This window comes from Haemorhous mexicanus, chromosome 36 (genome assembly GCF_027477595.1).
Source record: "Haemorhous mexicanus isolate bHaeMex1 chromosome 36, bHaeMex1.pri, whole genome shotgun sequence".
NCBI classification, from domain to species: Eukaryota; Metazoa; Chordata; class Aves; order Passeriformes; family Fringillidae; genus Haemorhous; species Haemorhous mexicanus.
The window spans coordinates 875,691-902,919 of record NC_082376.1 but is presented as its reverse complement, the minus strand read 5'-3'; the positions used below and the strand labels follow the sequence as shown (position 1 = coordinate 902,919).

At 64.5% G+C, this 27,229-nt stretch overlaps 2 protein-coding genes across 2 annotated transcripts in view; both read right to left on the bottom strand.

Annotated features, from left to right (window-relative positions):
* RYR1 (ryanodine receptor 1) overlaps positions 1–27,229 on the bottom strand; it is a 102,151-nt gene that overhangs the window by 35,893 nt on the left and 39,029 nt on the right. Inside the window, 29 exon segments of the mRNA XM_059872542.1 lie at positions 178–318; positions 1,380–1,469; positions 1,799–1,877; positions 3,014–3,177; positions 4,719–4,859; positions 4,936–5,026; positions 6,333–6,553; positions 7,147–7,316; positions 7,744–7,864; positions 7,951–8,062; positions 9,083–9,263; positions 10,321–10,456; positions 11,717–11,811; positions 12,992–13,124; positions 13,196–13,310; positions 14,182–14,455; positions 16,381–16,524; positions 16,776–16,887; positions 17,980–18,180; positions 18,767–18,910; positions 19,067–19,370; positions 19,372–19,773; positions 20,430–20,656; positions 21,880–21,966; positions 22,061–22,226; positions 23,399–23,559; positions 24,700–24,796; positions 24,798–24,827; positions 26,035–26,420. Of these exon segments, the coding sequence (XP_059728525.1) occupies positions 178–318; positions 1,380–1,469; positions 1,799–1,877; positions 3,014–3,177; positions 4,719–4,859; positions 4,936–5,026; positions 6,333–6,553; positions 7,147–7,316; positions 7,744–7,864; positions 7,951–8,062; positions 9,083–9,263; positions 10,321–10,456; positions 11,717–11,811; positions 12,992–13,124; positions 13,196–13,310; positions 14,182–14,455; positions 16,381–16,524; positions 16,776–16,887; positions 17,980–18,180; positions 18,767–18,910; positions 19,067–19,370; positions 19,372–19,773; positions 20,430–20,656; positions 21,880–21,966; positions 22,061–22,226; positions 23,399–23,559; positions 24,700–24,796; positions 24,798–24,827; positions 26,035–26,420 (4,725 nt within the window).
* On the bottom strand, positions 5,099–6,114 carry LOC132341206 (repetin-like). Its single transcript, XM_059872577.1, is given in 7 exon segments — positions 5,099–5,243; positions 5,290–5,344; positions 5,347–5,463; positions 5,520–5,735; positions 5,774–5,876; positions 5,879–5,952; positions 5,955–6,114. Coding segments are annotated over 7 exon segments (870 nt in total).

Sequence of the window (27,229 nt, the reverse complement as noted above, 5' to 3'; positions counted from 1 at the left end):
GGTGTTTTTGGGGTGCTCCACAGCCCTCACCCCCCCTCCCCTCCCCCCAGGTGTTTTTGGGGTCCCCCCCAGGTGTTTTTGGGGTCCCCCCCCAGGTGTTTTAGGGGTCCCCCCCAGGTGTTTTTGGGGTCCCCCCAGGTGTTTTTGGGGTCCCCCCAGGTGTTTTTGGGGTCCCACCTGAGCGTTTTGGGAGATTTTTCGCGTTTTCTTCTTCTCCGCGCGCTCGTCCTCGCCCTCGCGCGCCTTCTCCACCGTCCACTCCCAGGCCAGCATGGCCTTGAGGGACTCCTTGATGGGCCAGCGGTAAATCTCCTTGTCCTGGGGGTCGGGGGGGTCAGGGGGCACCCCAAAACCGGGGGGTTCGGGGGGGTCCGTGAGGAGGAGGAGGGAAGGGGTTGGGGGCTCCCAGCGTGGCCTTGGTGGCCACCGGGAGACTTCCTGGGTCTGGGGGTGTCCCCCTGGGTCTGGGGGTGTTCTCCTGGGTCTGGGGGGGTCTGGGGGTGTCCCCCTGGGTCTGGGGGTGTCCCCCTGGGTCTGGGGGTGTCCCTCTGGGTCTGGGGGGGTCTGGGGGTGTCCCCCTGGGTCTGGGGGTGTCCCCCTGGGTCTGGGGGGGTCTGGGAGTGTCCCCCTGGGTCTGGGGGGGTCTGGGGGTGTCCCTCTGGGTCTGGGGGGGTCTGGGGGTGTCCCCCTGGGTCTGGGGGGGTCTGGGGGTGTCCCTCTGGGTCTGGGGGTGTCCCCCTGGGTCTGGGGGTATCCCCCTGGGTCTGGGGGTGTCCCTCTGGGTCTGGGGGTGTCCCCCTGGGTCTGGGGGTGTCCCCCTGGGTCTGGGGGTGTCTGGGGGTGTCCCCCTGGGTCTGGGGGTGTTCTCCTGGGTCTGGGGGTGTCCCTCTGGGTCTGGGGGGGTCTGGGGGTGTCCCCCTGGGTCTGGGGGTGTCCCTCTGGGTCTGGGGGTGTCCCTCTGGGTCTGGGGGGTCTGGGGGTGTCCCTCTGGGTCTGGGGGTGTTCTCCTGGGTCTGGGGGGGTCTGGGGGTGTCCCCCTGGGTCTGGGGGGGTCTGGGGGTGTCCCTCTGGGTCTGGGGGTGTCCCCCTGGGTTTGGGGGTGTTCTCCTGGGTCTGGGGGGGTCTGGGGGTGTCCCCCTGGGTCTGGGGGTGTCCCCCTGGGTCTGGGGGGTCCCTCTGGGTCTGGGGGGGTCCCCCTGGGTCTGGGGGTGTCCCTCTGGGTCTGGGGGTGTTCTCCTGGGTCTGGGGGTCTGGGGGTGTCCCTCTGGGTCTGGGGTTGTTCTCCTGGGTCTGGGGTTGTCCCCCTGGGTCTGGGGGTGTCCCCCTGGGTCTGGGGGTGTCCTCCTGGGTCTGGGGGGGTCCCGGGGGTCCCGTGGTACCTTCTCAGAAAAGGTTTTGTAGGGTCTCAGCATCGGGTGGGTTTTGGCTTCTTCATCCACGGTCTCCCCAAAAGTCCAGTTGTTCTGGATCTGGGGAGGGGGACACAAGTCAGGGGGGCTTGGGGACATCGGGCGGGGGGGACAGAGGAGATTTGGGGGGGACAACAGAGATTTGGGGGGGACATCGGGCTGGGGGGACAGAGGAGATTTGGGGGGGACAGAGGAGATTTGGGGGGGACATCGGGCTGGGGGGACAGAGGAGATCTGGGGGGGACAGAGGAGGTTTGGGGGTCACCAAGGGTTGGGGGTCCCGGGTGCTCCGTGGAGCTGGAGCAGCTCCGGGTTGGGCAGATCTGGGGGGGCTCAGAGGGGAGCACGGGGGTGTCCCGGGGGTCTCGGGGGTCTCGGGGGGTCCCCACCTTGTCGAAGGCCCACTTCTCGTGCGTGTACTCAGCGTATTTGTTGATGAAACCGTCGAGCTTCTCGGGGATGATGACACTGGGGGGGACACGGGGGGACATCGGGGTCAGGGGGGGACATCGGGGTCAGGGGGGGACATCGGGGTCAGGGGGTCTGGGAGAGGGAGGGTCTCCATGAGGATGAGGATGGATGAGGATGGGGGCTCTCCATGAGGAACTGGATGGGGTTGGAGGGTCTCCATGAGGATGGATGGATTGGGGAGGGGTCTCCATGAGGATGATGATGGATGAGGATGGGGGCTCTCCATGAGGAACTGGATGGGGTTGGGGGACTCTGGATGAGGAGGGATGGGGCTGGGGGAGCTCCATGAGGATCTGGATGGGGTTGGGGGCTCTCCATGAGGATCTGGATGGGGTTGGGGGGCTCTGGATGAAGATGGATGGGGTTGGGGGGTCTCCATGAGGATCTGGATGGGGCTGGGGGGTCTCCATGAGGATCTGGATGGGGTTAGGGGCTCTCCATGAGGATGAAGATGGGTGGATCTGGATGAAGATGGATGGGGCTGGGGGCTCTCCATGAGGATCTGGATGGGGTTGGGGGGCTCTGGATGAGGACAGATGGGGTTGGGGGGTCTCCATGAGGATCTGGATGGGGTTGGGGGGCTCTGGATGAGGATGGATGGGGCTGGGGGCTCTCCACGAGGATCTGGATGAGGATGGGTGGATCTGGATGAAGATGGGTGGGGTTGGGGGCTCTCCATGAGGATCTGGATGGAGTTGGGGGACTCTGGATGAGGATGGATGGGGCTGGGGGCTCTCCATGAGGATCTGGATGAGGATGGATGGGGCTGGGGGGGTCTCCATGAGGATCTGGATGGGGCTGGGGGCTCTCCATGAGGATGAGGATGGGTGGATCTGGATGAGGATGGGTGGGGCTGGGGGGTCTCCATGAGGATCTGGATGGGGCTGGGGGGGTCTCCATGAGGATCTGGATGGAGTTGGGGGACTCTGGATGAGGATGGATGGGGTTGGGGGGTCTCCGTGAGGATCTGGATGGGGCTGGGGGGTCTCCACGAGGATCTGGATGAAGATGGGTGGGGCTGGGGGGTCTCCATGAGGAACTGGATGAAGATGGGTGGGGCTGGGGGTCTCCGTGAGCACAGCCGGGGTCAGGGGGCTCGTGCTGGCACACAGAGGGGTCTGTGGGAGCCCTACTTGAGGGTCTCCACGGGTTTGGGGTCGAAGTTGCCCTCGGCGTCCACCGAGGCCTTCTTCTCGGTGCGGGACGAGTAGCTGGCGTCGACGTAGTCGGGCGGGAGCGCGCCGGCGATGGCGCAGAGACACGGCATGGCCAGCTTGTAGAGCTCGGCCTCGAACTTCTGCGGGGACAGGGGGACACCGCTGCCACCAGGGCCACCACAGGCACCCGTGATCCCCCAGGGTCACCATCCCTGTGGCACCGGTGCCACCAGCACCGTGTTGCCCAGTGTCACCATCCCTGTGGCACCAGTGCCACCAGCACTGTGCCACCACAGTCACCAGCCCCACATGCCCCCAGTGTCACCATCCCTGTGGCACCAGTGCCACCAGCACTGTGCCACCACAGTCACCAGCCCCACATGCCCCCAGTGTCACCAGCCCTGTGGCACCGGTGCCACCAGCCCCGTGTTCCCCAGTGTCACCATCCCTGTGGCACCAGTGCCACCAGCACCGTGCCACATTCCCCCAGTGTCACCATCCCTGTGGCACCGGTGCCACCAGCCCCATGTTCCCCAGTGTCACCAGCCCTGTGGCACCAGTGCCACCAGCACCGTGTTCCCCAGTGTCACCCCCCTGTGACCCCACCTTGTGCGCCAGGGAGTCGAAGATGCCCCAGAAGAGACACTGGGTGACCCTGGGGGGCACTGGGTGACACTGGGTGGCACTGGGTGGCACTGGGTGACACTGGGTGACCCTGGGGGACACTGGGAGTACACCAGGGGACACTGGGTGACACTGGGTGGCACTGGGTGACACTGGGGGGTGACACGGTGACCCCACCTTGTGCGCCAGGGAGTCGAAGATGCCCCAGAAGAGCTTCCTGGTTGACCCTGGAGGGCACTGGGGGGCACTGGGTGACACTGGGTGACCCTGGGTGGCACTGGGTGACACTGGGGTGTGACACTGTGACCCCCACCTTGTGCGCCAGGGAGTCGAAGATGCCCCAGAAGAGCTTCCTGGTTGACCCTGGAGGGCACTGGGTGACACTGGGGGGCACTGGGTGACACTGCGTGACCCTGGGGGGCACTGGGAGTACACCAGGGGACACTGGGTGGCACTGGGGACACTGGGTGACACTGGGGGGTGACACGGTGACCCCACCTTGTGCGCCAGGGAGTCCAAGATGCCCCAGAAGAGACACTGGGTGACCCTGGGTGACCCTGGGTGACACTGGGAGTACACCAGGGGACACTGGGTGACCCTGGGGGGCACTGGGTGACACTGGGGGACACTGGGTGACACTGGGTGACCCTGGGTGACACTGGGGACACTGGGGACACTGGGTGACCGTGGGGGACACTGGGTGACACTGGGGTGTGACACGGTGACCCCACCTTGTGCGCCAGGGAGTCGAAGATGCCCCAGAAGAGACACTGGGTGACCCTGGGGGGCACTGGGTGACACTGGGGACACTGGGGGACACTGGGTGACACTGGGGACACTGGGGGACACTGGGAGTACACCAGGGGACACTGGGTGACCCTGGGTGACCCTGGGGGCACTGGGGGGTGACACGGTGACCCCACCTTGTGCGCCAGGGAGTCGAAGATGCCCCAGAAGAGACACTGGGTGACCCTGGGGAGCACTGGGAGTACACCAGGGGACACTGGGTGACACTGGGTGACCCTGGGGGCACTGGGGGGTGACACGGTGACCCCACCTTGTGCGCCAGGGAGTCGAAGATGCCCCAGAAGAGCTTCCTGGTGAGGTGCAGCTCCTCCTCGGAGCTGACGCCCATGTTGGGCCACCCGCTGGGCAGGCAGTAGTACCTCCAGCAGCGCTCGTAGTGGTTGGTCAGCAGCTGGGGGGACACGGGCGGTCACTCGGGGGGCTCAGGGCACGGGGACGAGCCCCCCGGGGACCCTCCCGGGGCTCACCTTGAGGGGCATCTTGGCGAACTCGTTGAGGATGGGGACGTCGAAGACGAGGCGGCGCAGGAGGTGCTGCAGCATCGAGGGGCGGATGTACCTGGGGGGGATGGGTGGGGGGGTCAGGGGGCTCTGGGGGTCACCTGAGAGCGCCGTGAGACACTCGGAGGGGTCACGTGGGCCTCAAGGAGGGACACGGCGATTGGCTGGCCGTGGGATTGGCTTGAGTGCGGCAGTTGAGTTGACCAAGAAGGTCGGGTTGGCCTTGAGGGTTGAGTTGGCCACGGCGGTTGGGTTGGCCATGGTGGTTGGGTTGGGTTGGCCATGGCGGTTGGGTTGGGTTGGCCATGGCGGTTGGGTTGGCCATGGCGGTTGGGTTGGCCATGGTGGTTGGGTTGACCATGGCGGTTGAGTTGAGTTGACCATGGCAGTTGGGTTGACCATGGTGGTTGGGTTGACCATGGTGGTTGGGTTGACCATGGTGGTTGGGTTGACCATGGTGGTTGGGTTGGCCATGGCGGTTGGGTTGGGTTGGCCATGGCGGTTGGGTTGGGTTGGCCATGGCGGTTGGGTTGGCCATGGTGGTTGGGTTGGGTTGGCCATGGCGGTTGGGTTGGGTTGGCCATGGCGGTTGGGTTGGCCATGGTGGTTGGGTTGGCCATGGCGGTTGGGTTGGCCATGGTGGTTGGGTTGACCATGGTGGTTGGGTTGACCATGGCGGTTGGGTTGGCCATGGTGGTTGGGTTGGCCATGGCGGTTGGGTTGGGTTGGCCATGGCGGTTGGGTTGGGTTGGCCATGGCGGTTGGGTTGGCCATGGTGGTTGGGTTGGGTTGGCCATGGCGGTTGGGTTGGGTTGGCCATGGCGGTTGGGTTGGCCATGGTGGTTGGGTTGGCCATGGCGGTTGGGTTGGCCATGGTGGTTGGGTTGGCCATGGCGGTTGGGTTGGGTTGACCATGGCGGTTGGGTTGGCCATGGCGGTTGGGTTGGCCATGGTGGTTGGGTTGACCATGGCGGTTGAGTTGAGTTGACCATGGCAGTTGGGTTGACCATGGTGGTTGGGTTGACCATGGTGGTTGGGTTGACCATGGTGGTTGGGTTGGCCATGGCGGTTGGGTTGGGTTGGCCATGGCGGTTGGGTTGGGTTGACCATGGTGGTTGGGTTGACCATGGTGGTTGGGTTGACCATGGTGGTTGGGTTGGTTTGACCATCGTGGTTGGGTTGACCATGGCGGTTGGGTTGGGTTGGCCATTGTGGTTGGGTTGGCCATGGCAGTTGGGTTGACCATGGCGGTTGGGTTGACCATGGTGGTTGGGTTCCCCCCAAGAGCTGGGCTGGTTTTGGGGCCAGATGCAGACCCCTGGGGGGGGCACGGTGCCATTCTGGGGCGCGGCTCGGGGTCCCACCTGCAGAGGGCCATGAGGCACTCCTCGATGGCGTCGCGCTGGGCCTTGGTGAGCGCGCGGCCGCGCGACAGGCGGTAGATGGTGTGCAGCATGGAGTCCACCATGATGGCGCGGTGCTCGGTGCCCGCGAAGAGCGGCGCGCACTTGGTGATGAGCGGCATCACCGCCAGGCACAGGTACCGGTTCAGCGCCAGCGCCATCTCCGTCGTGCTGAACGTCGCCTGGGGGGGACACCGGGGGGGTCACGGGGTGGGGACACACCCTGAGGGGACGTGGGGACAGGGGGCAGAGGTGTCCCATGGGGGGAGTCTGGGGATCTGTCCTGAGGGGGAGATCTGGGGGGGCAAAGAGGGAAGATTGGGGTGACCCCAAATCCATCCCACAGGGGAGGTCTGGGGGGTCAAAGAGGGAAGATTGGGGTGACCCCAAATCCATCCCATGGGGGAGATTTGGGGGGTCAAAGAGGGAAGATTGGGGTGACCCCAAATCCATCCCATGGGGGAGGTTTGGAGTGACCCCAAATCCATCCCACAGGGGAGATTTTGGGGACCCACACCCATCCCATAGGGAATATTGGGGGACCCCACACCCGTCCCACAGGGGAGATTTTGGGGACCCCACACCCATCCCATAGGGAATATTTGGGGGACCCCACACCCATCCCATAGGGAATACTGGGGGATCCCACAGGGGAGATTTGGGGGATCCCACACCCACAGGAGGGGACGGAGCTGACCCGAAGCCCCTGCTGCAGATCCAAGGAACTCTGCCGGGAGTTTTGGGGAGCCCCGGGGAGTTTTGGGGTGCCCCTCACCGTGTCCAGCGAGGCGGCCGCGCGCATGTCGGGCAGGAACCCCACTTCCAGCACGTGGAGCAGGAACTCCTGGTTCTGCACCCCATAAACGCGGTCCAGGAACAGCACCATGGGCGCCTTGTGCTCGGGGACGAAGCTGGCGGCCATGCGGGGCTCCACCACGTTCCCATCTGCGGGACCCCAAAACTCAGGGCACCCCAAAACTCCCCAGATAGCCCCAAACCCTAAAACAGACGGGAACCCCCCAAATCCCGGTGTCCCCAGAGCCCCCCAGACCTGCTGGTGGCCATGGGGGGCTCCACAACGTTCCCATCTGTGGGACCCCAAAACTCAGGGCACCCCAAAACTGCCCAAACAGCCCCCAAGGGCTGATGATCCCCACCAGGTCCCCACATTTTGGGGTGTCCCCCATCCCAGTGACTCTCCCCCAGGCTTGGGGACCCCTCCCCACCTTTTCCCAGCGCCGGAATCTGCAGGGGGAGGCTGATGATCCCCACCAGGTCCCCACATTTTGGGGTGTCCCTGATCCCAGTCCCCACATTTTGGGGTGTCCCCCATCCCAGTGACTCTCCCCCAGGCTTGGGGACCCCTCCCCACCTTTTCCCAGCGCCGGGATCTGCAGGGGGAGGCTGATGATCCCCACCAGGTCCTCGAGCGGGACGAGCGAGCGCAGGATGGCCCGGATCCGCAGGGCCTCCCCCTTCCCCGCCTGGATCAGCTGTGAGGGTCAGACAGGGGGGTCACACCCCGAGTCCTGACCCCCCAGGATCCCCCAGGACCCCCCCAAGCCCCCCAGGTCCGTACGTGCATCTCGGGGGCGCAGCGGCCCAGCAGGTCGATGAGGGCGGCGTAGAAGGACATGATGGCGTGGCCCAGGTGCACCCGGTTCTCCTCGGGGGGCTCCTCGGGCCCAAACCTGGGGGGAAACGGGGGGTCTGAGGGGTCAGGGGGTCACCCTGGGGTCCCCCAGGCCATCCCAGTACTGTCATCCTCACCCCACCCCATTCCAGCCCATCTTCACCCCCTTCCGTTCACGGCTTGATGCCCGCTCCGTCCTGTCTTCACCTCACCTGCAGGTCGCATCATGGACATCTCATCCTCATCCTCATCCTCACCCCAACCCCATTCCTGATCCCAATCCCATTTCCAACCCCAACCATTCCCATTCCCAACCTCATCCATTCCCATTCCCAACACCAATCCTAATCCCATTCCCAATTCCGCTCCCAACCTCATCCCACTCCCGCTGCTCACAGCCCCCTCTCCCTGTGGCCGCTGGGCCCATCCCAGGCAGGGTCCCCATTCCAGTCCCACCCAATCCCAACCCCAATCCCCATCCCATCCCATCCCATCCCATCCCATCCCATCCCATCCCATCCCATCCCATCCAATCCCATCCCAATCCCATCCCAACCCCGGTGCTCACGGCCTCCTCTCCCTGCGGCCACTGGGCCCGTCCCGGGTGGGGTCCCCATTCCAGTCCCACCCAATCCCAACCCCAATCCCCATCCCAACCCCATCCCATCACAACCCCATCCCATCCCATTCCAGTCCCAACCCCAATCCCCATCCCATCCCATCCCATCCCATCCCATCCCATCCCATCCCATCCCATCCTATCCAATCCCATCCCAACCCAAACCCCAATCCCATCCCATCCCATCCCCAATCCCGGTGCTCACGGCCTCCTCTCCCTGCGGCCGCTGGGCCCGTCCCGGGCGGGGTCCCCATTCCAGTCCCACCCAATCTCAACCCCAATCCCCATCCCAACCCCATCCCATCCCATCCCATCCTATTCCAGTCCCAACCCCAATCCCCATCCCATCCCATCCCATCCCATCCCATCCCATCCCATCCCATCCCATCCCATCCTATCCTATCCCATCCCAACCCAACCCCAATCCCATCCCATCCCAACCCCACTCCCGGTGCTCACGGCCTCCTCTCCCTGCGGCCGCTGGGCCCGTCCCGGGCGGGGTCCTGGGCGATGCTCAGGGCGTCCTGGATGGCGGCCAGCAGCCCCGAGCCCCCCTCGCCCCGCAGTGCCGGCCCGAAGCACTCGGGCCGCCGGATCAGCAGCCGCACCACCACGTTGGCGTTCTCCTCCACGCTCTCCCCTGGGCAACGGGACCCCAAAGGTCACAGGGACACCCCAGAACTTCCAAAACACAGACCCAAAAAAACCCTAAAACCCCTAAATCCCTAAAACAGGGAGTCCTGGATCAGCAGCCGCACCACCACGTTGGCGTTCTCCTCCACGCTCTCCCCTGGGCAATGGCACCCCAAAGGTCACAGGGACACCCCAGAATTCCCAAAACACAGACCCAAAAAGCCCCTAAAACCCCTAAAACAGGGAGTCCTGGATCAGCAGCCGCACCACCACGTTGGCGTTCTCCTCCACGCTCTCCCCTGGGCAACGACACCCCAAAGGTCACAGGGACACCCCAGAATTCCCAAAACACAAACCTGAAAAACCCCCAAGAGGGAACCCCAAAACCCCCAACACAGGGAACCCCAAAACCCCTAAAACAGGGAACCCCCAAAGAGGGAACCCCAAAACCCCCAAACAGGGAACCCCAAAACCCCTAAACCACGGAACCCTAAAACCCCCAAAGAGGGAACCCCAAAACCCCCAGCACAGGGAACCCCAAAACCCCCAAAACAGGGAATCCCAAAACCCCCAAAGAGGGAACCCCAAACCCCCTAAAACAGGGAACCCCAAACCCCCTAAAACAGGGAACCCCCAAACAGGGAACCCCAAAACCCCCAAACAGGGAACCCCAAAAGCCCCAAACCAGGGAACCCTGGAGAACCCAACTGGGAACCTCAAACTGGGTTCTCCTCCACGCTCTCCCCTGCAGGAACGGGACCCCAGAGGTCACAGGGACCCCTAAAAGGGACCCCCAAAACACAAACCCACAGGAGGGGACAGGGGGACACCGGGGAGGTCCCATGAGGGGACACAGGGACACCTGAAGACACCTGGGGGACACCTGGGGGACACCTGAGGGACACCTGAGGGACACCCGGGGGTCTCTCAGCAGTGACAAAGATGGCAAAGCCAATGGAAGTCCGGGTAGTGCTGCCGTGGGGGGCACGGGGAGGACACAGGGACCTCCTGGAGGGGACTCGGGGACACCTGAGGGACACCTGGGGACACCTGAGGTGTCTCACCGTTGACGAAGACGGCGAAGCGCAGGAAGTCCAGGTACTTCTCACCCCCGCAGGGGTTCCAGCCGATGTCGGGGTAGCCCTTGGCCAGCAGCATGGGGCAGCTCTGCAGCCCACAGCTCGCCAGGTACGTCACCACCTGTGCCAGGGGACACCGGGGACATCAGGGACACCAGGGGACACCAGGGACACAGAGGGACATGGGGGACACAGAGGGACATGGGGGACCCAGAGGGTTTTGGGGTACAGCAGCATGGGGCAGCTCTGCAGCCCACAGCTCGCCAGGTACGTCACCACCTGCCCCAGGGGACACCGGGGACATCAGGGACACCAGGGGACACTGGGGACACAGAGGGACATGGGGGACACAGAGGGTTTTGGGGTACAGCAGCATGGGGCAGCTCTGCAGCCCACAGCTCGCCAGGTACGTCACCACCTGCCCCAGGGGACACCGGGGACATCAGGGGACACCGGGGACATCAGGGGACACTGGGGACACTGGGGACACAGAGGGTTTTGGGGTACAGCAGCATGGGGCAGCTCTGCAGCCCACAGCTCGCCAGGTACGTCACCACCTGCCCCAGGGGACACCGGGGACATCAGGGGACACCGGGGACATCAGGGGACACTGGGGACACTGGGGACACAGAGGGTTTTGGGGGTACAGCAGCATGGGGCAGCTCTGCAGCCCACAGCTCGCCAGGTACGTCACCACCTGTGCCAGGGGACACCGGGGACATCAGGGGACACCAGGGACACCGGGGACCCAGAGGGACATGGGGGACCCAGAGGGTTTTGGGGTACAGCAGCATGGGGCAGCTCTGCAGCCCACAGCTCGCCAGGTACGTCACCACCTGCCCCAGGGGACACCAGGGACATCAGGGACACCAGGGGACACCAGGGACACCAGGGACCCGGAGGGACATGGGGGACCCAGAGGGTTTTGGGGTACAGCAGCATGGGGCAGCTCTGCAGCCCACAGCTCGCCAGGTACGTCACCACCTCTGCCAGGGGACACCGGGGACATCAGGGGACACTGGGGACACAGAGGGACATGGGGGACCCAGAGGGTTTTGGGGTACAGCAGCATGGGGCAGCTCTGCAGCCCACAGCTCGCCAGGTACGTCACCACCTGTGCCAAGGGACACCGGGGACATCAGGGGACACCAGGGGACACTGGGGACACCAGGGACACTGGGGACATCAGGGGACAGAGAGGGACATGGGGGACCCAGAGGGTTTTGGGGTACAGCAGCATGGGGCAGCTCTGCAGCCCACAGCTCGCCAGGTACGTCACCACCTGTGCCAGGGGACACCGGGGACATCAGGGGACACCGGGGACATCAGGGGACACCAAGGGACACGGAGGTGACATGGGGGGACACGGGGCTGTCCCCACCTTCTCCAGGTCCTGCTCCTTGAGGGCCAGCGCCAGCTCGTTGTTGTCGATGACAGAGGCGGCCGCCACGTCCAGGGGGGTGGAGCCCTGCATGCCTTGGGGACAACAGGGACAGAGGTCAGGGGACACAGGGGGACAGAGTAGGGGGCAGAGACCCCCCCCTCAAAGTGTCCTAAAGGACCCCCAGGGGGACTGGAGGGGACAGAGGTGACAAGGAGGGGTGGCAGGGAGTACCATGGGGTGGGGAGAGCCCAGGTGGGGTGGCAGGGAGGGGACAGGGGGTGGCACTGGGGACATGGGGGTGGCACTGGGGACACTGGGGGGTCACAGGGGTCCCCAGGGGGTCTCACCCAGGCCGATGCCGCTGTTCTCCAGCAGGTAGCCCAGGTGGGGGTGACACAGAGGGGACAGGGGGTGGCACTGGGGACAGGGGGGGGTCCCAGGGGTCTCACCCAGGCCGATGCCGCTGTTCTCCAGCAGGTAGCCCAGGTGGGGGTGACACAGAGGGGACAGGGGGTGGCAGGGACCGGACAAGGGGTGGCTGGGAGGGGACAGGGGGTGGCAGGGAGGGGACACAGGAAGGTGGCACGGGTGACACGGGGGGGTCCCGGGGGTCTCACCCAGGCCGATGCCGCTGTTCTCCAGCAGGTAGCCCAGGTGGGGGTGGCAGGGACAGGACAAGGGGTGGCAGGGAGGGGACAGGGGGTGGCACTGGGGACAGGGGGGTGGCACGGGTGACACGGGGGGGTCCCGGGGGTCTCACCCAGGCCGATGCCGCTGTTCTCCAGCAAGTAGCCCAGGTGGGGGTGACACAGAGGGGACGGGGTGACACAGAGGGGACAGGGGGTGGCAGGGACAGGACAAGGGGTGGCAGGGAGGGGACAGGGGTGGCACTGGGGACAGGGGGGGGTCCCGGGGGTCTCACCCAGGCCGATGCCGCTGTTCTCCAGCAGGTAGCCCAGGTGGGGGTGACACAGAGGGGACAGGGGGTGGCATTGGGGACACGGGGGGGTCCCGGGGGTCTCACCCAGGCCGATGCCGCTGTTCTCCAGCAGGTAGCCCAGGTGGGGGTGACACAGAGGGGACAGGGGGGTGGCACAGGTGACGGGGGGGGTCCCCAGGGGGTCTCACCCAGGCCGATGCCACTGTTCTCCAGCAGGTAGCCCAGGTGGGGGTGACACAGAGGGGACAGGGGGTGGCAGGGACAGGACAAGGGGTGGCAGGGAGGGGACAGGGGGTGGCATTGGGGACACGGGGGGGTCCCGGGGGTCTCACCCAGGCCGATGCCGCTGTTCTCCAGCAGGTAGCCCAGGTGGTCGAACATGGAGCGCTGGTTCTGGCGGCTGATGCGGCAGAAGTAGCAGAGGAAGCGGCAGCAGTTGGTCACCATCTTGGGGAAGCGGATCTCCTGGGGGGCACCGGGGGGTCAGGGCAGCTCCGCGGGGGTCCCGAGGGGGGCACCCAAGGGTGGGGGCTCACCTTGGACTCGCCGCCGCCCAGCACGCTGACCATCACCTGCATCACGGTCTCGTGCATGCCCAGCGCCCGCATCAGGTTGGGGTGCTGGTAGAACACCTTGTTGTTCATGATGTTCCTGGGGGGGCACGGGGGGTCACCTGGGGGGCTCAGGGGGGTTATGGGGGGCTCAGGTGGGATATGGGGTGCTCAGGTGGGACATGGGGTGCTCAGGGGCATATTTGGGGTGCTCAGGTGGGATTTGGGGTGCTCAGGTGGGATATGGGGTGCTGGTAGAACACCTTGTTGTTCATGATGTTCCTGGGGGGGCACGGGGGGTCACCTGGGGGGCTCGGGGGCAGATTTGGGGGGCTCAGGTGGGATATGGGGTGCTCAGGGGCAGATTTGGGGGGCTCAGGTGGGATATGGGGTGCTGGGTGGGGACTGGAGGTGCCTGGATGGGGACACAGGGGGACACAGGAGGACACAGGGTGACCCAGGGAGACACAAAGAAGGACACAAGGACACAGAGAAGACCTAAGGAGGACACAGGTGACCCAGAGAGGACACAGGGTGACCCAGGGTGACCCAGAGAAGACATAGGAGGACACAGGGTGACCCAGAGAGGACACAGAGTGACCCAGAGAGAACCCAGGGTTACCCAGAGAGGACCCAGGGTGACCCAGAGAGGACCCAGGATGACAAAGGGTGACCCAGGAGGACACAGGGTGACCCAGGGTGATGCAGAGAGGACACAGGGTGACCCAGGGTGACCCAGAGAGGACACAGGGTGACCCAGGGTGACCCAGAGAGGACCCAGGAGGACACAGGGTGGACCCAGGGTGACCCAGAGAGGACCCAGGAGGACCCAGGGTGACCCAGGGTGATGCAGAGAGGACCCAGGGTGACGCAGAGAGGACCCAGGGTGACCCAGGGAGGACCCAGGAGGACCCAGGGTGACCCAGGGTGACGCAGAGAGGACCCAGGGTGACCCGCAGGCTCCCACGCACCCGATGCTCTGGATCATGAGGTTCTCCTCCTCGGGGCCCATCTGCACGATGAGCAGCGAGCGGATCTGGCCCAGGCACTCGAGCAGGGCCGTGGTGTCGGGCACCGAGGTGGCGCTGATGGCGTAGGCCTTGGGCAGCGCCCGGCCCAGCTCGCCCAGCGCGTCGTACTGCCGGTGCAGCAGGCTGAACATGGCCCGCACCAGCGCCGGGCTCTGGATGAACGACTCCTGCGCCCAGTGCACCATGGTCTGCGAGATCAGCTCCTGCAGCGTGCCTGGGGACAGTGGGGACAGTGGGGACATTGGGGACAGGGGGGATATCAGGGACATTGGGGATATCAGGGACATTGGGGACATTGGGGACATTGGGGATATCAGGGACATTGGGGACATTGGGGACATTGGGGACAGTGGGGACACAGTGACTCCTGCGCCCAGTGCACCATGGTCTGCGAGATCAGCTCCTGCAGCGTGCCTGGGGACAGTGGGGACAGTGGGGACATTGGGGATATCACGGACATTGGGGATATCAGGGACATTGGGGACAGTGGGGATATCAGGGACATTGGGGACACAGTGACTCCTGCGCCCAGTGCACCATGGTCTGCGAGATCAGCTCCTGCAGCGTGCCTGGGGACAGTGGGGACAGTGGGGACATTGGGGACATTGGGGACATTGGGGATATCAGGGACATTGGGGACACAGTGACTCCTGTGCCCAGTGCACCATGGTCTGCGAGATCAGCTCCTGCAGCGTGCCTGGGGACAGTGGGGACAGTGGGGACATTGGGGACAGTGGGGACATTGGGGACAGTGGGGACATTGGGGATACTGGGGACAGTGGGGACAGTGGGGACAGTGGGGACATTGGGGATATCAGGGACATTGGGGACACAGTGACTCCTGCGCCCAGTGCACCATGGTCTGCGAGATCAGCTCCTGCAGCGTGCCTGGGGACAGGGACAGTGGGGACAGTGGGGACATTGGGGATATCAGGGACATTGGGGACACAGTGACTCCTGCGCCCAGTGCACCATGGTCTGCGAGATCAGCTCCTGCAGCGTGCCTGGGGACAGTGGGGACAGTGGGGACATTGGGGACAGTGGGGACATTGGGGACATTGGGGATATCAGGGACATTGGGGACACAGTGACTCCTGCGCCCAGTGCACCATGGTCTGCGAGATCAGCTCCTGCAGCGTGCCTGGGGACAGGGACAGTGGGGACATTGGGGACATTGGGGACAGTGGGGACATTGGGGACAGTGGGGACAGTGGGGACATTGGGATATCAGGGACATTGGGGACAGTGGGGACATTGGGGACACAGTGACTCCTGCGCCCAGTGCACCATGGTCTGCGAGATCAGCTCCTGCAGCGTGCCTGGGGACAGTGGGGATATCGGGGACATTGGGGACAGTGGGGACATTGGGGACATTGGGGACACAGTGACTCCTGCGCCCAGTGCACCATGGTCTGCGAGATCAGCTCCTGCAGCGTGCCTGGGGACAGTGGGGACAGTGGGGACATTGGGGACAGTGGGGACATTGGGGACATTGGGGACACAGTGACTCCTGCGCCCAGTGCACCATGGTCTGCGAGATCAGCTCCTGCAGCGTGCCTGGGGACAGGGACAGTGGGGACATTGGGGACATTGGGGACAGTGGGGACATTGGGGACACAGTGACTCCTGCGCCCAGTGCACCATGGTCTGCGAGATCAGCTCCTGCAGCGTGCCTGGGGACAGGGGGGACATTGGGGACATTGGGGACATTGGGGATATCAGGGACATGGGGATATCAGGGACATTGGGGACACAGTGACTCCTGCGCCCAGTGCACCATGGTCTGCCAGATCAGCTCCTGCAGCGTGCCTGGGGACAGTGGGGACAAACAGGACATCGGGGACACTGGGGACACAGTGACTCCTGTGCACCCTGGTCTGCCAGATCAGCTCCTGCAGCGCTGTCACCTTGGGGACATCTTGGCCAGCACCTTGGGGACAGGTTGGCCAATTTCTCAGGGACATCTTGGCCACCACCTTGGGGACAATTTGGCTGTGTCTTGGCGACATCTTGGTTGGCACCTTGAGGACACCTTGGCCAACTCCTTGGGGACACATCGTGCGTCCCCCTGACGCCACCTCAGCCATGTCCCGGACACAGCCGAGTGTCCCTGTCCCCACCCCCCTGTCCCCTCCTCACTGGGCACCGGGGGTTCCTCGGGGGGGGTCTCCTCCTCCTTGGGGGGGCCCCGGACCCCCACCACCTTCTGCACCAGCCCCAGCAGCCGCTGCCGCAGCGACGTCTCCTCCTCCTCCTCCTCTTCCTCCTCCGTCAGCTCAATGCCTGGGGGACACGGGGGGAGGGTCACAGCCGTGTCCCCGTGTCCCCATGTCCCCAAGGGGGGGGCTCAGTGTCCCTGGATGGCGTCCCCGTGCTCCCAGGGGTCTCTGGGGTCCCACAATGGGGGGGGGGGGGGGTCTCAGTTCCACTGGGGAGATCCCAGCTCCCCTGGGGGTGTCCCCACACTCCGGGGGGTGTCCCCAAGCCCAGGGCAGTGTCCCCAAGCCCAGGGGGTGTCCCTGTCCCCCCCTCACCACAGTGGGCCAGCAGGTCATTGTGGAAGTCCAGCAGCTCGTCCCGGATGTCCCCAGGCACGGGACACTCCTCATCCTCAGCCCCTCCCTTGTACTGCATCAGCATGTTGATCTGGGGACACGGGGGACACGGTAGGACATCAGGACACGGAGGGACATGGGGACACAGGGACATGGCAGGGCATCCCTGCTCTCCCACTCAAGGCCATGTCCCCATGCCATCCCTGCAGTGTCCCCCCTCTGCCCCCCCTCTGTCCCCACACTGTCCCTGTGCCGTCCCTACAGTCCCCATCCTGTCCCCACTCTGTCCCTGTGCTGTCACTGCAGTGTCCCTGCTCTGTCCCCACTCTGCTCCCATTCTGTATCCAATCTGTCCCCACTCTGTCCCCGCTCTGTCCCCACCCTGTCCATGCAGTGTCCCCCCGCTGTCCCCACTCTGTCCCCGCTCTGCCCCCATTCTGTATCCAATCTGACCCCACTCTGTCCTGGCTCTGTCCCCTCACTGTCCCCATTCGGTATCCAATCTGTCCCTGCTCTGTCCCCACCCTGTCCATGCAGTGTCCCCCTGCTGTCCCCTCACTGTCCCCATTCGGTATCCAATCTGTCCCTGCTCTGTCCCCCCACTGTCCCCCCTCTGTCTCCACCCTGTCCCCACTCTGTCCCTGCTCTGTCCCCTGCTGTCCCCGCTCTGTCCCCACCCTGTCCCCGCTCTGTCCCCCCTCTGTCTCCACCCTGTCCCTACCCTGTCACTGCAGTGTCCCCCGCTGTCCCTGCTCTGCCCACACGCTGTCCCTGCTCTGTCCCCACCCTGTCCCTGCTCTGTCCCCGCTCTGTCCCCACGCAGTCCCCGCTCTGTCCCCGCGCTGTCCCGGCTCTGTCCCCACCCTGTCCATGCAGTGTCCCCCCGCTGTCCCGGCTCTGTCCCCACCCTGTCCCTGCTCTGTCCCCGCGCTGTCCCCACGCAGTCCCGGCTCTGTCCCCCCCGCTGTCCCGGCTCTGTCCCCACCCTGTCCCGGCTCTGTCCCCCCGCTGTCCCCCCGCTGCCCCCACCCTGTCCCTGCTCTGTCCCCGCGCTGTCCCCACGCAGTCCCCGCTCTGTCCCCGCGCTGTCCCGGCTCTGTCCGCACCCTGTCCCCGCTCTGTCCCTGCTCTGTCCCCCCGCTGTCCCCACCCTGTCCCCGCTCTGTCCCCGCGCTGTCCCCACCTGCTCCTGCGGGGGCGAGCGGAACTCGCGGGTGCGCCGGGCGGTCTCGGCTGCCGACATGGTCAGAGCGCGCATCAGGCGCCCGTAGCGGCGCCGCTGGTCCCGCTGCAGCCGCTGCACGTGGCGCTCCGAGAAGGCCACGATGGCCTCGACGCGGTGCTGCAGCTCCCGCTCGCACAGGTGCTGCAGCAGGTGGCACATCTGGGGGGACACGGGGACATTGGGGGCATCGGGGACATTGGGGGCATCAGGGACATTGGGGGCATTGGGGACATGGGGGTATCAGGGACATTGGGGACATCAGGGACATGGGGATGTCAGGGACATTGAGGACATCAGGGGACGTGAGGGACATCAGGGACATTGGGGGCATCAAGGACATTGGGGACATCAGGGGATGTGGGGGACATCAGGGACATTGGGGGCATGGGGGCATCAGGGACATTGGGGACATCAGGGGCACTGGGGACACAGGGACCTCCACGTGGTGCTGCAGCTCCCGCTCACACAGGTGCTGCAGCAGGTGGCACATCTGAGGGGACACGGGGACAGGGGAATGTCAGGGACATCAGGGGACATGGGGGACATCAGGGACATGAGGATGTTAGAGACATCAGGGACACAGGGGGACACAGGGGACACCACGGGGATGGGGAACCCAGGACATCACTGGGGACTGGAGGTGGGGACAGGGACACTGGGAAGGAGAGCCCAGGGAGGGGACACAAGGTGGACACAGAGGGGACAGCGAGGGGACACAACCCCCCACCCCCGTGCCCTCCCTCACCTGCAGCTTGACCGACTCTGGCAGCTTCATCTGCAGCAGCCCCTCCTCCAGTTCTTCCTCTTCCTCCTTCTCCTCCTCCTCCTGCACCTCCCCAGCCTCAATGGCCTTCGTCCTCCTGGCCTCCTCCTCATCCTCCTCCTCCTCCTGCAGCTCTCCAGCCTCGATGGCCTTCCTCCTCCTCACCTCCTCCTCCTCTTCCTCCTCCTCCTCCTCCAGCTCTCCAGCCTCCACGGCCTTTTTCCTCCTCGCCTCCTCATCCTCCTCCTCCTCCTCCTCCTCGCCAGCCTCGATGGCCTTCACCTCCTCCTCCTCCTCCTCCTCCTCCTCTTCCTCCCCTTCCTCCCGCCGTCCCTCGCCGAAGACGCGGGGCTCGATCATGCGCAGCACGCGCCGCACGTCGCCGTCCCCCAGCGCTCCCACGGCCAGCAGCGCCGACACCAGTTTGAGCACGGGCACCAACTGGAACTCCACGCTGCCCCCCACGGGGTCCCGGGCGTGGGGACCCCCTCCGGCCACCGCCTCGGCCAGCATGCGCATGGCCTTGGCTCCCAGCTCGTCCAGCGGGATGGCCGGGCTGAGCGGCGCCCGCCCGCCGCCGCCCCCCCGCCCGGATGAAGCAGGGCTCCGAGAAATGGGGCTGGGGTCTCAGGCAGGCGCTGGGCCCTACGCCCGGGGGTCCCGGGCAGCGGCCGCCGTCGGGGAAGAGCGCGATGGCGCGCGTGGCCTCGGTGATGGGCACGATGAACTCGGCGCTCATGGAGGAGCGGGCGCGCTGCGCCGCGTCCAGGTGCATGGCCAGCAGCAGGTCGTAGTAGCCGGCCCGCAGGGGTCCCGGCAGCTCGGGGGTCTCGATGGCGAAGAGCAGCTGGGCCTGGTCCACGTGGCTGCAGAGCGCGTGCGCCACGCGGTTGTTGCCCAGCGCGCACACGGCGCAGTAGAGGCGCAGCGTGTGGCACTGGAACTGCAGCAGGTCCTCGCGCTCCCACAGCTCCAGGATGTCGATGCACCTGGGGGGAAATGGGGGTCGGGGTGGGGGGCACGTGGGGTGGGACCCCTGGGGGCACAGGGACTGGGGGGATATGGGGTGGGACCCCTGGGGGGACAGGGAATGGGGGGATATGGGGTGGGACCCCTGGGGGCACAGGGAATGGGGGGATATGGGGTGGGATATCTGGGGGCACAGGGAATTGGGGGATATGGGGTGGGACCCCTGGGGGGACAGGGAATGGGGGGATATGGGGTGGGACCCCTGGGGGGACAGGGATTGGGGGGATATGGGGTGGGACCCCTGGGGGCACAGGGAATGGGGGGATATGGGGTGGGACCCCTGGGGGGACAGGGAATGGGGGGATATGGGGTGGGACCCCTGGGGGCACAGGGAAATAGGGATCAGGGGAGGGGGACACAGGGTGGGACCCCGGGGATGGGAGCACAAGGTCTCCTGGGGATGAGACCCCCGGCATGGGGACCCCAAGGTCTCCTGAGGATGACACTTTTGGGGTGAGACCTCAAGGTCTCCTGGGGATGGATCCCAAGCTTTCCTGGGGATGAGACCCTCGGGATGGGGACCCCAAGCTCTCCTGGGGCTGGGACCCCACGGGACAGAACCCCACGAGGCTGGGCGTGCCCTGGACGTGTCCTGGGCGTCCCCAGAGGTCCCCACCTGTCCTCCTCGGGGATGTGCAGGGCCATCATCTGCAGGGGCTCGGAGCACTCCACAGCCCAGCCCTGGCGCTCGCCCAGCCGGGCGCTCTCCACGGCCAGGTACTCGGTGGGCATGCGGCTCCAGGTGACCGGGGTCAGGTGCTGGATCACCAGCCTGGGCGGGCACTGCGGGGCCGGGTTCTGCCTCTCGCTGCTGAACATGGCCGCCGAGATGGGCATGATGTTCTGGGGGGTGACACGGGGGCGTCAGGGGGACCCCCGGAGACCCCCAGCACCCAGCTCCTCTTGGGTCGCCCTGAGGACCCCAAAGTTGTGACCCGAGCTCTCCTTGTTCCACCTGGCAGCTCCTTCATCACCTCACCAGTGCTCCCAGTTTCTCCCAGTCCCTCTCCACCCCTAATAACCCCCCCAGAACGATGACCTGGGGGTTTGGGGGGTTTTGGGGACTCTCAGGGGTCCTGTACCATGGTGGTCTTCATGATGACCTCAAGGTTTGGGGGGTTTTGGGGTGCAGGTGTTTAGGGTGTGGGTGAGGGGGTTTGGGGACTCTCAGGGGTCCTGTACCATGGTGGTGTTCATGATGACCTCAGGGTTTGAGGGGTTTTGGAGTGGGGGTCTCAGGGGTCCTGTACCATGGTGGTCTTCATGATGACCTGGGGGTTTGGGGGTTTTTGGGGTGCAGGTGTTTAGGGTGTGGGTGGGGGGGTTTGGGGACTCTCAGGGGTCCTGTACCATGGTGGTCTTCATGATGACCTCAGGGTTTGGGGGGTTTTGGAGTGGGGGTCTCAGGGGTCCTGTACCATGGTGGTCTTCATGATGACCTCAGGGTTTGGGGGGTTTTGGAGTGGGGGTCTCAGGGGTCCTGTACCATGGTGGTCTTCATGATGACCTCAGGGTTTGGGGGTTTTTGGGGTGCAGGTGTTTAGGGTGTGGGTGAGGGGGTTTGGGGACTCTCAGGGGTCCTGTACCATGGTGGTCTTCATGATGACCTCGGGGTTTGGGGGGTTTTGGAGTGGGGGTCTCAGGGGTCCTGTACCATGGTGGTCTTCATGATGACCTCAGGGTTTGGGGGGTTTTGGGGTGCAGGTGTTTAGGGTGGGGATGGGGGGGTTTGGGGACTCTCAGGGGTCCTGTACCATGGTGGTCTTCATGATGACCTCAGGGTTTGGGGGGTTTTGGGGTGCAGGTGTTTAGGGTGGGGGTGTGGGTGGGGGGGTTTGGGGACTCTCAGGGGTCCTGGACCATGGTGGTCTTCATGATGACCTCAGGGTTTGGGGGGTTTTGGAGTGGGGGTCTCAGGGGTCCTGTACTATGGTGGTCTTCATGATGACCTCAGGGTTTGGGGGGTTTTGGAGTGCAGGGGTGGTCTCAGGGGTTTTGTGGGGTTTTTGGGGGGTCTTGGGGGTCTCATCCCCCACCACCCACCTGGTGGGGGTCCCAGTCCTCACCTTGAGCTTGCCCAGCTCGAACTGGAGCACGTTTTGGGTGGTGGGCTGCACGAACACCGCCGGGAACAGTTTGGTGTTGGGCTCCACCTGCGGGGGGGACAGCGCTGCTGTGAGACCCCCAGGGTGGGCTGGGACCCCCAAACCTCACCTGGGGAGGGGTCAGGGGAGGGGTCCAGCTCACCTGGAAGAAGGTGTTGATCTCTTTGCCGTTGGCTGTGAAGGTCATGAGCCCCGTGGCCAGGTCCACCAGGCAGCCGATGACCAGGTCAGTGTGGGACACCCTGGCCTGCTGGGTGGGGGTCGCAAACTCCCCCCCCCACACCATGTAGCAGTTGCTGCGCTTGATGCTGGGGGGGAAAAAGGGGCTGAGACCCCCAAAACACCCCCAAAATACCCCCAGACCATGGGGCAGTGCCTGCTCTTGATGCTGGTGGGGAAAAAGGGGCTGAGACCCCCAAAATACCCCCAGACCATGGACCCCTCCCCTATTTAACACCAGACCATGGGGCAGTGCCTGCTCTTGATGCTGGGGGGGAAAAAGGGGCTGAGATCCCCAAAATACCCCCAGACCATGGGGCAGTGCCTGCTCTTGATGCTGGGGGGGAAAAAGGGGGCTGAGACCCTCAAAACCCCCCCAAAACACCCCCAGACCATGGAGCAGTGCCTGCTCTTGATGCTGGGGGGGAAAAAGGGGGTGAGACCCCCAAAATACCCCCAGACCACGGACCCCTCCCCTATTTAACACCAGACCATGGGGCAGTGCCTGCTCTTGATGCTGGGGGGGAAAAAGGGGCTGAGATCCCCAAAATACCCCCAGACCATGGGGCAGTGCCTGCGCTTGATGCTGGTGGGGAAAAAGGGGGTGAGACCCCCAAAAAAAAACCCCCCCAAAACACCCCCAGACCACGGACCCCTCCCCTATTTAACACCAGACCATGGGGCACCTGGTGTGCTTAATGCTGGAGAGGGAAAAAAGGGGGGGTGAGACCCTCAAAACCCCCCCAGACCATGGGGCAGTTGCCCTGCTTGGGGTCCCATTTGGGGTCCCATTTAGGATTTCTTTGGAATCCCATTTAGGGGTCCCATTTGGAGCCCCTTTGGGGTCCTGTTCAGGGTCCCCTTTGGGGTCCCTTTGGGATCCCATTTGGGGTCTCTTTGGGGTCTCTTTGGGATTCCATTTGGGGTCTCTTTGGGGTCCCTTTGGGATTCCATTTGGGGTCTCTTTGGGATTCCATTTGGGGTCTCTTTGGGGTCCCTTTGGGATTCCATTTGGGGTCTCTTTGGGATTCCATTTGGGGTCTCTTTGGGATCCCATTTGAGGTCTCTTTGGGGTCCCTTTGGGATCCCATTTGGGATCTTTTTGAGGTCTCTTTGGGGTCCCTTTGGGATCCTGTTTGGGGTCTCTTTGGGGTCTCTTTGGGATCCCATTTGGGGTCCCATTTAGGGATCCTGTTTAAAGGACCCTTTTGGGGTCCCTTGGGGGTCCCTTTTGGGGTCCCTTGGGGTCCCCCCGGGGTACCTGTCGTGCACGTTGCCGCGGTCGTCGCCCATGGTGACGGTGACGCTGCGCACGCGGCCCAGCTCGAAGTCGGGGTCGTGCTGGTGGAAGTGGGGGGTGACCCAGCCCACCCAGGCACTGCCCGGCTCCTGGCCCGCAAACAGCCGCACCGAGTAGTAGTACTGGGGACAAGGGACAGTGTCAGGGACATGGGGACAGTGTCAGGGACAGACACAGGGACAGGGGACACAGGGACAGGTGACCCAGCCCACCCAGGCACTGCCCGGCTCCTGCCCAGCAAACAGCCGCACCGAGTAGTAGTACTGGGGACAAGGGACAGTGTCAGGGACATGGGGACAGCCACAGGGACAGGGACATGGGGACAGCGTCAGGGACAGACACAGGGACACAGGGACAGGGACAGGGACAGGTGACCCAGCCCACCCAGGCACTGCCCGGCTCCTGGCCCGCAAACAGCCGCACCGAGTAGTAGTACTGGGGACAGGGGACAGTGTCAGGGACATGGGGACAGGGGACAGTGTCAGGGACATGGGGACAGTGTCAGGGACATGGGGACACAGGGACAGGGACAGGGGACCCAGCCCACCCAGGCACTGCCCAGCAAACAGCCGCACTGAGCAGTGGTACTGGGGACAGGGGACAGTGTCAGGGACATGGGGACAGCGTCAGGGACAGACACAGGGACAGGGGACACGGGGACAGGGTGTTTTGGGGGGGGTCTCATACCGTGGTGGTGTTCATGATGACCTCGGGGTTTGGGGGATTTTGGGGGGTTTTGGGGGGATTCGGGGGTTTTTGGGGGGTCCATACCGTGGTGGCGTTCATGATGACCTCGGGGTTTGGGGGATTTTGGGGGGATTTGGGGGTTTTTGGGGTCCATACCGTGGTGGTGTTCATGATGACCTCGGGGTTTGGGTTTTTTTGGGGTTTTGGGGGAATTTTGAGGTTTTTTTGGGGGGATTTTGGGGTTTTGGGGGTTTTTGGGGTCCATACCATGGTGGTGTTCATGATGACCTCGGGGTTTGGGGGATTTTGGGGGGATTTTGGGGTTTTTGGGGGATTTGGGGGGATTTGGGGGTTTTTGGGGGGTCCATACCGTGGTGGTGTTCATGATGACCTCGGGGTTTGGGGGATTTTGGGGGGTTTTGGGGGGATTCGGGGGTTTTGGGGGGATTTGGGGGTTTTTGGGGTCCATACCGTGGTGGTGCTCATGATGACCTCGGGGTTTGGGGTTTTTTTGGGGTTTTGGGGGAATTTTGAGGTTTTTTTGGGGGGATTTGGGGGTTTTTGGGGGTCCATACCGTGGTGGTGTTCATGATGACCTCGGGGTCGTCGCGCTCGTCGGGCACCACGTCTTCCTCCAGCCGGGGCACGGGAGGGGGCGCGGGGGGGGGGCGCGAACGGCGTCTTCCGGCCCTTGAACAGGAACCTGGGGGGCACCGGGGGGGTCACCCCGCTTTGGGCACCCTCAGGGACCCCCAGAGAACCCCCCAACACCCAGGGAACCCCCACAACAACACCCCTCAACTGCCAGACTGGGGACGCTCAGGGACCCCCCCCCAGGGGTGGGTGTCACCCCCTTTTGGAGACCCTCAGGGTTATTGGGGACCCCCCCAGGGGTGGGTGTCACCCCCTTTTGGGGACCCTGAGGGATTGGGGACCCCCCCAGGGGTGGGTGTCACCCCCTTTTGGGGACCCTCAGGGTTATTGGGGACCCCCAAGGGATGGGGGTCACCCCCTTTTGGGGACCCTGAGGGATTGGGGACCCCCCCAGGGGTGGGGGTCACCCCCTTTTGGGGACCCTGAGGGATTGGGGACCCCCCCAGGGGTGGGGGTCACCCCCTTTTGGAGACCCTCAGGGTTATTGGGGACCCCCAAAGGATGGGGGTCACCCCCTTTTGGGGACCCTGAGGGATTGGGGACCCCCCCAGGGGTGGGTGTCACCCCCTTTTGGGGACCCTCAGGGTTATTGGGGACCCCCCAAGGGATGGGGGTCACCCCCTTTTGGTGACCCTCAGGGATATTGGGGACCCCCCAGCCATGGCTGCCACCCCCTTTTGGTGCCCCCCACCCCACCCACCCCCTTTTGGAGACCCTCAGGAATACTGGGGACCCCCCAGCCATGGCTGCCACCCCCTTTTGGTGACCCTCAGGGATATTGGGGACCACCAGCCATGGCTGCCACCCCCTTTCGGTGGCCCCCAGCCCCTTTTGGGGACCCTCAGGGATATTGGGGACCCCCCAGCCATGACTACCACCCCCTTTCGGTGCCCCCCACCCCCTTTTGGTGACCCTCAGGAATACTGGGGACCCCCCAGCCATGGTTACCACCCCCTTTCGGTGCCCCCCATCCCACCCACCCCCTTTTGGGGACCTTCAGGGATATTGGGGACCCCCCAGCCATGGCTGCCACCCCCTTTCGGTGCCCCCCACCCCACCCACCCCCTTTTGGGGACCCTTAGGAATATTGGGGACCCCCCAGCCATGGCCCCCAGCCCCTTTTGGGGACCCTCAGGAATACTGGGGACCCCCCAGCCATGGCTGCCACCCCCTTTCGGTGCCCCCCACCCCACCCACCCCCTTTTGCTACCCCTCAGGAATTTTGGGGACCCCCCCCTTCCGGTACCCCCACCCACCCCCTCCTGGTCTTGCTCTTCTCGGTGGTCGCGTCCTTCTCGTTCTCCCCGCGGGGCGGCTCCCGGGGGGCGGAGGCAGCACCGGGGGCCGCGCCCGCCGCTCCCTTCTCGGTGCCCTCGTCGCCCTCGGCGCTGCGGGGCCCGGCCGAGCGCCGCAGCCGCTCGAACTCGGACAGGGGCTCGGCGGTGACATCCTCGGGGGGCTCCGGGGGGGGCGCCTGGGGCAGGGGCGTGGTGCCGGGGGTGCAGCGGAACGTGGGGTGGAACTGCACCGGGAGGCTGAGGCGCAGGAACAGCAGCTCGGGGGGCGCCGCGGGGGTCCCGGAGCTGCGGTGCGACAGCCGCAGGCACGGCGGGGTGTCCACGGTGCCGTCCAGGCGGGTCACCTGCGGGGACACCGGGGGTGGCACCGCGGGGTGGCACCGCGGGGACGGGGAGGGGGTACCCCGGGGATGGTGGGACTCGGTTTTGGGGGCACTTCACCCGGTTCTGGGGACATTTCACCTCATTTTGGGGACACTTCATCTCATTTTGGGGGCACTTCATCCTGTTCTGGGGACACTTCACCTCATTTTGGGGACATTTCACCCTGTTTTAGGGACATTTCACCTCTTTTTGGGGACACTTCACCTCATTCTGGGGACACTTCACACCCTTTTGGGGACATTTCACGCTGTTTTAGGGACATTTCACCTCATTTTGGGGACACTTCACACCCTTTTGGGGACATTTCACCCTGTTCTGGGGACACTTCACCTCATTTTGGGGACATTTCACCTCATTTTGGGGACTCTTCACCTCGTTTTGGGGACACTTCACCCTGTTTTGGGGACACTTCACACCCTTTTGGGGACATTTCACGCTGTTTTAGGGACACTTCACCTCATTTTGGGGACATTTCACCTCATTTTGGGGGCACTTCACCTCATTTTGGGGACACTTCACCTCATTTTGGGGACATTTCACCCTGTTTTAGGGACACCTCACCTCATTTTGGGGACACTTCACACCCTTTTGGGGACATTTCACGCTGTTTTAGGGACACTTCACCTCATTTTGGGGACATTTCACCTCATTTTGGGGGCACTTCACCTCATTTTGGGGACACTTCACCTCATTTTGGGGACATTTCACCCTGTTTTAGGGACACCTCACCTCATTTTGGGGACACTTCACACCCTTTTGGGAACATTTC